Source organism: Gopherus evgoodei, chromosome 3, assembly GCF_007399415.2.
Source record: "Gopherus evgoodei ecotype Sinaloan lineage chromosome 3, rGopEvg1_v1.p, whole genome shotgun sequence".
In the NCBI taxonomy this organism is placed as follows: domain Eukaryota; kingdom Metazoa; phylum Chordata; order Testudines; family Testudinidae; genus Gopherus; species Gopherus evgoodei.
In genome coordinates, this window is record NC_044324.1 from 134,728,968 (window position 1) to 134,742,184 (window position 13,217).

At 39.1% G+C, this 13,217-nt stretch overlaps 1 protein-coding gene across 10 annotated transcripts in view; it reads left to right on the plus strand.

Annotated features, from left to right (window-relative positions):
- The window catches only part of QKI (QKI, KH domain containing RNA binding), a 340,409-nt gene that overhangs the window by 202,815 nt on the left and 124,377 nt on the right, over positions 1-13,217 (plus strand). For 5 of the 10 annotated variants that reach the window (XR_003999651.1, XM_030556709.1, XM_030556704.1 and 2 more), the window contains one exon: positions 9,509-9,559. The exons of 4 other annotated variants lie outside the window; for them this stretch is intronic. Coding sequence is in view for 5 of the 6 variants with exons in the window: in XM_030556709.1 (XP_030412569.1) it covers positions 9,509-9,559 (51 nt within the window). In the remaining variant the exon portion in view is untranslated. The remainder of the gene's footprint in view (positions 1-9,508; positions 9,560-13,217) is intronic. One more of the 10 variants, XM_030556703.1, reaches the window with a different exon arrangement.

Genomic DNA, 13,217 nt, shown 5'->3' on the forward strand with positions numbered 1-13,217 from the left:
GAGAAAGTATTAAAATATATGTAGCATCAGACAGACCATTACTGGAATGTATCTGCTTCTGGTGTTCAGACTTCTTAAAGGACTTTGAAAAAGAGGAAAGCATTCAGAACATAGTAACAAGAATGACTAATGTCTAGTAAGCCTGCCTTACAGAGAGAGACTTAAGAAACTGTTATCTATTTAGTTTTATCGGAGAGAAGTTTAAAAGATCACTTGATCGCTGTCTATAAATACCTCATTGAGGATAAGATTTCTGATTTTAGAGGGTTCTCCAATTTAGCATAACAAGATCTAGTGGCTGGTAGTTGAAGCTAGACACATTCAAATTTGAAAGAAAGATTAAAATCATTGAGAGCATGATTAACCGCTGGAACAGCTTAATGAGATGGGGTGAATTCTCCATCCTTGGAAGTGTTCTAATCAAATTGGATGTCTTTCTTAAAAATAAATAAATAAAAATAAAGTGTAATTCGGCCAGAAGTTAGTCCTGATACAGGACTATGGTGAAAATAGGTTAAAATGCTAAGTCCGACTAGGTGATCGTAATAGTTTCGTCTGATCTTAATCTAGGAAACTTTCAAAAGATATGCCTAGCCAAATGCTGGTTGCTTTTATATATTTATTTTTTGCTGAATAAGATTATTTTAAAAATAGCAAAATGTATATTTTATACTCTTCAGTGCTTTCTGTGTGTATTCATGTGTGGTTTATACTTTTAAATAAAAGTATGGTACCACATAATTTTAGACTTACCGTTTGTAAATTAGTTTTACAAGCCTAGTGTCAGTAGCAATGTTTTATGAGGCTTTGAAACATTCTCCATTACTGTTTGAAAGCTAAGCACTGCATTATGTCGGTGAATGATACACTTCGAAACTGACCAGTCTGGTTTTGATGTCCACATCGAATAAAATGCAGAAAGCTGACAAAAAGCATAATTGGTTAAAAGCAAATTGGATTTGAAAAATGTTTTAATAATTTTAGCTGATGTTTGTAAGATATATAAAGAAACTTTAAAATGACTTGCCTAAAGACAGTGCTTTTAATAGAAGATGTAAAATGTATACATTTGCTATGGTTTTCATCTTTTGATAAGTGTTTTGTTGGGAATATAAGTGATTGATATATTTCAGAAAACATACTGGGATAACTATTAGAAGTTTAAAGTTATTGCATGACTAAAGTGAATATACAAATAGTTGTTAAAATGGGAAAAGCAGTGTTTATTGTGGGAAAATGGTCAGTATGACCTAGGATTTTGGTTGAACTGGTATTTTGTAAACTGACATCTTCAACATAAAGTGATCTCCATGTGGTTTCTTCAGTTGGTCTCCCAACTTCCTCTCAAGTACTACAGACAAGTAAGGAAGCTTAATTTGTAATGAATAGGAATGGGTCAGTATAACATTTAGCTTCAGATTGAAATTGATTCATCTGTCTTTCTTGAATGTGGGTTGTCCTAGATGAATGCATTATTTCATTTTGTAAGTTGTTTACTATTATTGTACATGTCTCAATTTCAGTCAAATACATGATTTCATATAACTGATTTTTATCTGCAGATACTTGACTAATACTTATTTTTAATACTTATTGTAATATTTATTTTTTACTATGTAATTGTTAATTTTTCCTAAACTTTTCTTAGCTTGGAGTTAAGGTTGTGCATTTGAATAAGATTTTGAGGTGTGCATTGTGGCTTTTCATATGTAATGAGTGAAAATCCTCTTAATTATCAACAAATGCTTAAGTAGTCTTGATATGTAGTAGATACGATGTCTGGAAGAGAGCAGCCCTGTTCGAACCAGTGTTGAGTCGTCATAATAAGGTTTTTCACTGCAGTAGAGCCTCTTTGCCATAGACTTTTTGCACATCAATATATATGGAGGCTGTGAAGGGAGATGGAATTGTGTGGAATATAGTGGAGAGGAAGCCTTTCCTCCGTGTTGAAAGTATTCCCAAGTTTTAAGCATGTTAAGCTTGAGATTGGAAAAATATTCCTTCTTTCTTTGAGTGTTTGTTGCTTTCACCAGAAGACATTCTCAGCCCTGAGCATGTATGAAATCCCTGCCTTCCCTCGTGGTCTTAACCAACCCTATAGATTTTTCCCACCACGCTTGGATATGTGCTACGGTTTGCCACATGGATTCCTATCTAGTCTTGTAAGGCTCCTTAGAGATGGGCTTCACTTTGTGGTGATCCTTAGGAAGTTCCTTCTCCAGTGGAGCTGGAAATTTTGCTTCTTGGGCAAATTACTCTCACTTCTGGCATGAACAGTAGTTGGGGAGCAGATAGCGTAAGATGGCTGTTGAGTTAGGATATACTGGGGGAGCAGAGCTGGGAATCCAGATGGGTGGCAGCATCAGGGATGCAGCTTCACAGAATATAAATTTTCCACTGAGATCCAATATTATTTTGATCTTCAAGTTGGCAAAATACCAGTTAAGGTGAGCATGCCAAATAATTTTCTGCATTTCTACACACACACACACACACACACACACACACACACACACACACACACACACACACACACACACACACACACACACACACACACACACACACACACACACACACACACACACACACACACACACACACACTTACTTGCCCTGAATTTGATTTTTCAATTGTCTGAAAGCTTGGTGTTAAATTGTAGGCTTCACAAATCTGATGTTGTTGTAGAAGCCTGGAAAAAAAATAGCTCTGGGGAAATTTTAGAGAGATGTGATCTTAAATTTCTTTCAGTTCTAACAGACAAAAAATCTTTAGAATGTACAATGTGTCTAGAAACTGAAGTTTGGCCACCCCCTTGAAATACTCCATCTTTCAGACTAACTTCTGTAAATAGTCATGGTTAAAAGATTTGCACACAGCTTAATGAAAAATCCAGCACATGTTTTCATGATCAGAGCTGAAGATGTGCATCACTACAAGAGGTGTACATCAGGAGTGATGCTCCTAAGTATTTGAGAATAGAACGTTTTTGGAGGATTCTTCCTTTGTCATGAAAGTGTGCCCTGGAACTTGCTTTAGTGGCAGAGGTTTTCAGTCTGGGGTTTACCCCTTGCACCATCATAGTTAATGAGTCTGATTTTTATGGACTCCTAAGGCTCAAATCTTGTCTGTATTAAATCAATGATACAAATACTTAGCATTCTGAACAGTGTGTGTTGTGTGGTTGGGTCCTGTGGAACATGTTTCACTATGTAGCTGCACCTGTTGACTATGGGTCTGTTCCAACAGAACAGTTGTACTGCATCCAGCAGTTAGGGTGGCCATATGTCCCAATATTTAACTCTTTCTCCTGCATCGCGACTGATGTACGATCAGGACACCATTTGTCCTGATGTTTTGGGGTTGCTTGCCAGGAATCTGATTGGCGCAAGGCTGGCAGGCTCCCTACTTGGCTTTGCGCAGCTTCCTGGAAGTGGCGACAGCTCCCTCTGGGTCCTAGGCACAAGGACGGCTGGGGGTCTCTGCGTGCTGCTCCTGCCATGAGTGCCCGCTCTGCAGCTCCTATTGGCTGGACCCAGGGAGAGATGTCGCCACTTTCAGGGAGCTGTCTCAGGTAAGCCCTGCCCGGAGCCTTCACCCCCTCCTGCACTCCAGTCCCCAAAACTGAGTCCCCTCCCACAACCAAACTCCCTCCCAGAGTCAGCACCGCAGACCCTCTCTGATGCCCCAACCGCCTACCCTGACAGAGACACTGCCCTTGGGGGAGTGGTGAGGAGTTTGTGGAAAACTTTAAAGTATTCTTCTTTTTCCTTAAATATCAAGATTATAAAATTTTATTATCCATGTTTATATGTTGGCATGCTCGGAGGCTTAGACAATTGGAGTGAGAACTTTTCTCATTTGTCAGTCAGAGATGTAGTGTCTTGAAACTATAAAATACAACTTTTCCTTGGCGTTTTTGTTAGGGATTTGAGTTAAATAGTTGTTAAACTAAAACAAAATGTTTTAACATCTAAAAATTGCTCATACTTCAGTATCTAATCTCTTGTGATACTGTTCTTCTGTCCTCTAGTCTACAGAGACTTCTGGGAGGATGGGGATGACTTCATAATGTAAAAATAAGCAAAAGACAAGACTTCATATTTATCATGTAAAGGTACGCAGAAAATAACTCTTGTGGTGGGGAAGATATATTTATACTTTTTTCAAGCATAATAGAGGCAAAATAGGATTCCAGCAATTATTTTCCTTTGCAGGTCATCTTGTTGAGATTACTGCATTTTAAAATATTAAAGTCAGGAGATTTTTTAGGGCAAATTTTATACCTCCTTATTTTATTTTTTCAGGTGATAGTGCTTTCAGTTTGTCCTTTGTCGGATAAGCGAGTTTCACATTTTGGTGGTTATCCACACTACATAGTTATAAAAAGTTGCGGTACATGTGTGCATTTGAAATCTTTTCCCAAACATGGTGTTACAGTGAAATAATGGCTAATTACTCTGCTGATATATTTCTCATACCCTCATCTCCATTTCAGAGATGTCCTCCAAAAATCTGGATGTAAAATAGGCTGGAAGGGAAACAAACACTTAGGTAGTCCAATAAATGGGTTTCATCTGGCCTATCTTCCATCAAACTGCATCTAAAATTAGAATGTCTGACTGTATTTTTCATTCTGATTTTTTTAGCATCATTTATGCTTAAAGGTCCTGTTCCCCTTCAAGGTTCAGTTCGGTAGAGTAATGCCAGCAACGGTAGCCAGGCTTCCATCACTTCCGATCCAGCAGATTTACAGGTCTACTGTATAGTTTTCTATTTATATTTATGAAACAAATGTGTGTTGTTGTATACACGTTTTGTGTCATGACATTAATCCGATTTTGGTTGATCAGTGACATGTTTTTAAAAAGAGCGAATTGTAATAGTCCAATGACTCAACTCATTTATTCCCCTCCTTTCTCCTCTCAGGTTGTACAGTGTATGTTTACTTGATTGAGACAATCCTACTTTTTAAATATTTTTATTTAAATGTTCTTGTTCACTGTCGAGGATATCTTTTTCTTCAAGAAGACACGTCTTCAGTATTTGAATGCTTTGTTCTTCCAGGGACACATCTGCATGATTCAGTTCTTGTTGTCGGATCTGTTCTAACTCTCTTGTATTTGGAGAAGACAAACTGTATGCCTGATTCTTCTCTACGTAGTGATAGAGGGCCTGGCTACACTTGCAAGTTAAAGCGCATTAAAGCAGCCCTGGGCACCCTAGTTCACTACCTGTCCACACTGGCAAGGCATGTAGAGTGCTCTGACTCCAGGCCTAGAGTGCTCCTGGTACTCCACCTCGGTAAGAAGATTAACACTTGGTGCCCATTGCCTGAAACGCCCGGGTGTCAGTGTGAACGAGGTGTTGCATTACTGTGCTCTGATCAGCCTCCTGAAACATCCCATAATCCCCTTAAGTCAGGTGGCCACTCTTGTCACTGTTTTGTAATCACTGCAGGAATGCAGATATGCCCTTTGAAAGCTCCATTTCTGACAGCCGACATGCTTATCTGCTCCAAGACAAAGCAACCATTACTGTGGAATGCTGTGTGTGTGAGAGAGAGAGGGGGGGGGGGGCGAAGGAGGGTCTGCTGCTGTCTGAACTTAACAAGACAGCGTGCTGACATGCTCTCAGCCTCCCAAAAACCCACTTTCTCCCCTCACATACACTCAACGCACTCCCTGTCACACTCCACATACACCTCATTTGAAAAGCACGTTGCTGCCACTTGCATGCTGGGATAGCTACCACAGTACACTGCTCTCTGTGGCCGTTGCAAGAGCTGCTAATGTGGCCATGCCAGTGCGCCTACAGCTGTCAATGTGAACAGATTGCAGCACTTTCCCTACTGCACTCTACGAAGGCTGGTTTAACTCAAAGCACTCTACATCTGCAAGTGTAGCCATGCCTTAAAGTAGATTGATGTTCCTTCCCCACCGAAGTTGAGAAATACTTATTTACTAAGCACTTTTTAAAATTAGATCAAAACAATATAGATGCATGAGGCTGGCATTCATCTGCTTAGACAATTTAGTGGGTCAGATTTTGCTGCTGTTCGTTCCGGATTTGATCATATTCATGAGTAGGAACACAGGACTGGGATATATTTAACTCCTATCTTCAAAAAAAATTACAGGTAAGTAGTATTCCTACAGTATGTACACCTTGCAAAGAATTTAACTTAGTCTGAAAACTTTTTCCTGAATGTTCCAGTAGCTAAGCACAAATATTACAAATATCAGATACTTAAGTGGATTAGCACAATAGCTGTAGTTACTTTTTCATGCGAAATAATTTATAATACTATGACTAGTTAGATGTTAAGAAGCATTTGTTATTTAATGGAAAAGGTTTAGAAAAATTCAGCCTGAGTTTCAAATATTTAATATGGGCAGTTTGGCATAGGGATTCTGTTTAGGGTATTTTTCACTTTAAACCTTGTAACAGTTCCATATGTAAGAAATGGTGAGAGCAGTAAAGTGGCAGGAAGCTTTTTATACTGTTCATTTACTTACCAGCATCATTGTTATATAGTTTGAATACATCTCTAGGGAATTTTTTTCACTGACAATTTTCTCACAAAGTTGACATGTAATATGGTTAAGGCTGTATTCTGTAATTTAGGTACTCTGTAGGATTAACAGTTTTAAGTGTATTCCTTACTAAAGATGTCTCTTCTTAAGAGACCAGATGGTTTGTAGAAAGAGAACTTTCAGTATATGGTCTATGGTAGTTGTGTGTGCTGTTGTAGCAAATCTCTTCAGGACTCCTTGACTTCCAAAGATGTTTTCTCATTTTAAAAAGTAATTTTTTAAAATAAACTACTTGTTAATAGAAGGAAAGATGTTCTGTTAAGACAGTGAATTGGAATTCAGGATATCTTGGTTCAGTTCCGAGCTATGGCACAGAATTCCTATGTCAACACTTTAGTCAGTCTTTCTGCCTCAGTTTCCTATATGTAAAATGAGACACCACTTTCCTACTACAGTAGGGTGAGATGGCTAAATTAATGTATGTGAAGCATACCAGTATTATGATGGTGTGTTCATATAAATAAGTACAGCCTCTATGAAATAAAACAAGTAATTTTGCTGATCTTCAGTTTGGGAACTGTCAAGGTATTCACAACCCCTTGCTTAATTTATACAGTTGTGTAACTACCAACTTTTTGTCTTTGAAATCAATCAGTCTCAAAGACTTAAAAGTAAATTCACCTAGTACACCTGCCTTTGTGTCCCAATACTAACTTTGGGGTTCACAATCACTTTTTCATATTTTTAAAGTGTTTTTCTCCCCTTCAATGGGTAAAATACTTGAACAAACAGGGAAAACTTGACCATACAGTAAGTGGTATCAAAAACACAAAGCAAAGAAACTGGAATAAGAATGAGGGTCTTTTCCCTGCTCTAATCTATGTCAGTTATAGGAAACTTAAGAGTTACTAGTAATGATGATAGGAAAATATTTTGAGACAGAAGTGATTTGTTTTTTTTAAACTGAATGTTGTTTCTGAAGGTAACTTGCACAGAATTTTCTAAAAAATTGTACTTATTCCCTTTTTTTATACTGGTTTTATACAGTATTTTTTAAAGGTTAACATTCATCAGACTCTTGATCTAGCTTCTGGGCCTAGTGCTTCTTGATGAAATTGTAATATGAATATGTTTCTGTATTTGGTAGTACAACTCTTAACTAAATTGACCCTTAGATGTCATCACTTTCAGATTTAAATGCAAAGCTCTTTTATTTGGCTTAGCTTTGCCACAATACATTTTTCACTCCTACATAGACACACAGTGGCACTCATCTCTCTCGCAAACCAAGTAGTAATAATAATAACCCCTTCCTTAAACCCTGTAAACTAATCAAGTTAATTTTCCTACAGACTGGGAAGGACAAAAGGGATTTTTTTCTATTTTTGAATACTTGAGAGAGTCTCAGATACCACTATATGAGCACCCGGATAAACCAGAAAGAGCAAGTTTTTCTCTTCTAGAACTGTTCCAGGATCAATGTATCATTTCCCCAAAGAGAGGGGGAAATAACCACTTGTGAAAATTATGCAACTTTTCAACCCTAGTTTTTTGAGACAAAATGGCTTTATATTAGCTTAGAACATTGCACTTTTCAGAATTTAACTAGAAATTAAACTGTTCTGAGTAAACATTCAGTTTCTTAAAGTCTGGTTTTATTTCCTGCTGTTGTGGAAGTTAGTTGCAATGAAGCAGAGCTGGAATAAAAGAAAATCATATTTTTGTTTCCAGAAAATTCCTTTTATAATTCTCTCTGCTCATACTTTTGTTTTTTTCTTTTCCTTGATTTCCCTAGGAGTAATTACATTTCATGCCCTCACTCTCTATTTTTGTTAATACAAGTGTATGGAAGCAGTACTAGGGACTTTTCTTAAAGCATTTTTCTAAGGGATTCCTGTACTAAATTTTTTCTGTCATGTTGTAATAGACTTTTTTTTTTCAGGATAACTACAATTTTTAATGGGCAGTTCAGACAGGCACTTAATTTTTTTGCTACTAAGAGTCAGATCTTCTAAGACACATTTTAGCGGCATCTGTTTGAAGAACACTGATGCTTTAGCATTATACTTCTTATGCAAGGGTATATGATCAGTGTTTTTAATGGATTATTGAGGCACCAGAAATAACTCCATAGTTAAGGTTGCAGCTGTCCTCTTACAACCCCTACTTTTACCACCATTCTATAACTTTGGCTTGAATTTCCATTTTAGTCTAAAAATTGGCAGCTTGCTCTTAGAGGCCAGAGATGAAATTTTTTGCTATATTTCAGGGAAAATGATCAAGAAGTTGGTTTTTTGGTTAACGCCAGTACATACATGCAAAATTATTTTTCGTCAAAGAAAGGTTAGTAAACAGTGAAAATACGCAGTTTGGGTGCCTTTAGTCAACCATGTCATGTTTCTTCCTTTGTCTCCCATTATCATGTTTTGATTGAAGGTAACCTGCAAAGGCTATTTAAAATTGGGCTTGTACTCTTTCTTGTTGCTTTATGTATAAAGAGGGCCTGAAAGTGATTTTAAATATTTATTTTCTGCTTGCTTTTTACCTTAGAAATATCAGAAATGTTCTCACTGGTGTCCCCGGTTTTTCTAGAGGACTTGCAGCATGTTTCGAAAGATGCATAATGTTAGCTCTTCCAGCTCAATCAAACGCATGGGGATATTGGAACTTTAACACAACATCCTTTCTTCAAATTGTTAATTAGACATTGAAGTGAAATATGTTAAGAAAACAAAATTTAAACAGTGTAACAGTCTCTTTCCCTTTCAATTGCTCAGTTTTCCCTCTTGGTTCTTGTGATGTTGTCTTGTAATTAGTTCTCTGTTCATCATGGTGTCTTCTTGACTAGACAGGACCTGAATCTTGAGTGTAAATAAGCAGAAAAAATCACCTTAACCAAACCTTCATGCCTCTTTTAAACATCCTAAAGAAGCAAAGTAGGGCACAAGCCCAATGTTTTTTTTCCTTTGCAGGTCTCCTTTAAGAGCAGAGGCAACCTTGATCCAGCAGTTTTGGAGGTAGAGGCAAGTAATTTTTTACTTTTTTGTCAAAATTTCAATAATTTTTTGGGGGGGTACATATAACTTGAAGGCCTAGTTTAAATGCCTCAAACATTGTGTACACTTAGTATGAAGATTATCTCTTTAGGTTTATTTAAACTTTTCTTGCTTACTATTTGTGTCTATTTGAGCACTTAAACTAGTGAAACATGTTGTAGATCATCTTTTTAACCCTATTGGATGCTATAGCCCATATAAGCATTTATAAAAAAGTTTCTAGATCTTTTCCTTGTGGCAAAGAGTCCTGTGGCATCTTATAGATTAACAGACGTATTGGAGTATGAGCTTTCATGGGTGAATACCCACTTCGTTGGGTCTGTTAGTCTATAAGGTGCCACAGGACACTCTGCTGCTTTTACAGATCCAGACTAACACGGCTGCCTCTCTGATACTTTTCCTTGTGGGACCATCTTCAAAATATAAATCAATAAATGGAAATGTTTTATTGGGTTGATTTCCTCCTAAAATCAGTTATTTATGCTCCATACCTCCAGCTGCTGTAGCTTCTATCTCAAGTTTCAGCTTGTTAGATTATTTGATTTGTTAGTTGAAAATACACACTTCTGTAAGTAGAATTGCCTTTCCCCTTCAACTCCAACCTTCCTCTCAGGACTGCTGTGGCAATTTCTGCATTGCTGTATAGAGAAACTCAACAGTTCCTCCTGTCCCCAAGCAATGGTTAATCCCCCTGGGAGGTGACATCCCCCTGTGGCTGGGGCTGGATGTCTCCTGCAGGCATTCTTGGGCCCTGATAAAGAGGGAGCTCTTGTGTCCTCTTTTTGCCACCCACAGAAGAGTTTGGGGGTGCAGCTCTCTGTCTCAGTACCTCAGTCTAAACACTGAGCCTTTGGCTGCTGCCATGGAGTAACCTTGGGCAAAATGGAGTAGTTGCTGATGTACTACTAACTACAGCAATTAGGTTGGCATGGCTTACATGGGTCAATTTGTTCATGTCTCTTTAGATGTGTTTCCTGTAATCTGTTTCTATGTATAATAAATAATCCTTTTGAGATTTCATATCAGTTGTAATAAAGGCTTTCTGTGTCCACCAGGAAGGAACTAGTGTTTGCACTGTTTTTAATTTTCTTGTTCAAAGATGCACATGTATACATGAGACTTTTCATTTTCTAATAACTAGAATTTCTTAACCTTAAACCTAGATGGACGTTAATTGACGTCTGTAGGACAAAGAGGTGAAGTATTTACATCTGAGTTTTTAGTTTTTTGAATTATTAGCATGCTAGAGACATGATGGAGAAAATAGTGAAAACTGTGAACTTCTATGTTTTGGCTCTGGTTCCTATTTCAGTGATTACTTCAATTTTTGACAGATACAGTAGAATTCTCATGTCATAACAGTACAATGTAAAGATGAAAATAAAATGATTAACATTTAAAGTAAACATTAATCTTTGCAAAATACTGTGCAACATAAAGAATACTACTGAGAAATGACACACTGTTATACCAATTATATTAGACCAGTAAAAACCAGCAGGATCTTATTAAAGGGGACAAGACAAAGATGCCACATTTATTATGATAACAATTTGATTTATGACTAATAACTAATATCTTAATTCTTATACACACACATTATACCTAATAATACCTACACACACCACACACACACCCATCAGATGTTCTGCACCTGCTGCATAGTTACCAGTCCTGAAGATAGCTTAAGTTCATAGCTTGATTTTTGTAGCTTGGGTTCGTAGCTTGTGGCAGCTAACTGGCAAGGAAAGCCAGGCACAAGGACAAGCTAGATCTCTGTTGGGCAGGCACTGATGTCCTTTCATGTTGGCAGCAGAATGTTACCCAGGGCTTGTCTACATCACAAAGTTGCAGCGCTGGTGAGGGGGTTACAGTGCTGCAACTTAGGAGGTGTACACATCTGCAGGGCATCACCAGCGCTGCAACTCCCTGTTTGCAGCGCTGGCCGTACTCCCGTTTTGTCTCGGGTGTAGAGGATCCAGCGCTGGTGATCCAGCGCTGGTAATCAAGTGTAGACACTTACCAGCGCTTTTCTTGACCTCCGTGGAATAAGCAGGTATCCTAGCATACCTGAGGAAGCCTCTGGTAATCAAGCTGGTCTCCTTCCCCGGTTTGCTCTCGCGTTCCCCGAGCAAGTAGGTCTCCTTCCCTGCAGTTTGCAGGGTGGTTCGGGGAACGCGAGAGCAAACCGCGGCGAAGCTGGTCTCCTTCCCCGGTTTGCTCTCGCGTTCCCCGAACAAGCAGGTCTCCTTCCCTGCGGTTTGCAGGGTGGTTCGGGGAACGCGAGAGCAAACCGCGGCGAAGCTGGTCTCCTTCTCCGGTTTGCTCTCGCGTTCCCCGAATCCCCGAGCAAGCAGGTCTCCTTCCCTGCGGTTTGCAGGGGGGTTCGGGGAACGCGAGAGCAAACCGCGGCGAAGCTGGTCTCCTTCCCCGATTTGCTCTCGCGTTCCCCGAACCTCCGTGCAAGCAGGTCTCCTTCCCTGCAGTTTGCAGGGGGGTTCGGGGAACGCGAGAGCAAACCGCAGCGAAGCTGGTCTCCTTCCCCGGTTTGCTCTCGCGTTCCCCGAACCCCCCTTGAAGCCGCTCAACAGCGCTGCAGTATGGCCACATCTAACACCACTTGCAGCGCTGGTTGCTGTAAGTGTGGCCACTCTGCAGCGCTGGCCCTATACAGCTGTACTAATACAGCTGTAACAACCAGCGCTGCAAAATTTTAGATGTAGACATACCCCCCAGAGTCTCTCATCTCACCCTTCTTTTTATAGGCTTTTAGTTTGGATTCAAAGTCTATAGGTCTTGCTGTGTCACGCTGCCTCTGGGTTTAGATTGATCACCCATCAATTGCAGGCGTGACTTTCAGCCTTGAACCTGGCTTTGATCTTCCTTCTGTTGTTCTGTTGTCCTTTTCTTTTTAGAGTGGATGCTTCTTTGTTTAGGACTGTTGTCTAGGTCTTCAGCCGTTGGTAGTTGAACTTTATCTCATCAGGACAGGTTGGGGCTGGAGGTTGATTCCGTCATTCATACATACCTCATTCACACATCTAAACTAAACTAATAAGATTACAGCAGGGTTTGCAAAAATGAACGTTGGAGGAAGCTTTTACAAAATGGAGTGAGTGTTTTAAAATAGGGTTTGAATTACAATATGGAACAGAAGTTACAGTGTAGGCAAGTGTAGTGAATGGTGAACAGAAGTTACATTAATAAAGTGAATAATTAAAAACAATTTCATTTATCAGTTCTACAACACTAAACTTTTAAGCACTCATCTTGGTGTTTTGTGAATAGAAGAATAAGTTTATGTTGGAAAATAAGAAGTAACTTTTTTCTGTCTCTACATAATATAAAGCTCAATTGTTCCAGTTAGGCACAGCCCAGTGTTAAGGAGGAAAGTTCTGGGGAAACTCTGCCTCAAAATTCCACCTGCATGCCGGGAAGGTAGAGTGTTCGCTCATATGCTTCTTTGTGGCATTCAGCTTAACCACGCCCATCAGAGCAGGAAGGAAGCTATCCCTATGCTCGTCTACTGAGTTGACTGCAGTTGTGCTTGGGCGTAATGCAATCTGCAAAATGGAGGGACAAAGGTTCTAGTTAGCCCACTGTCCCCTAATTATCTGTGTAGGGG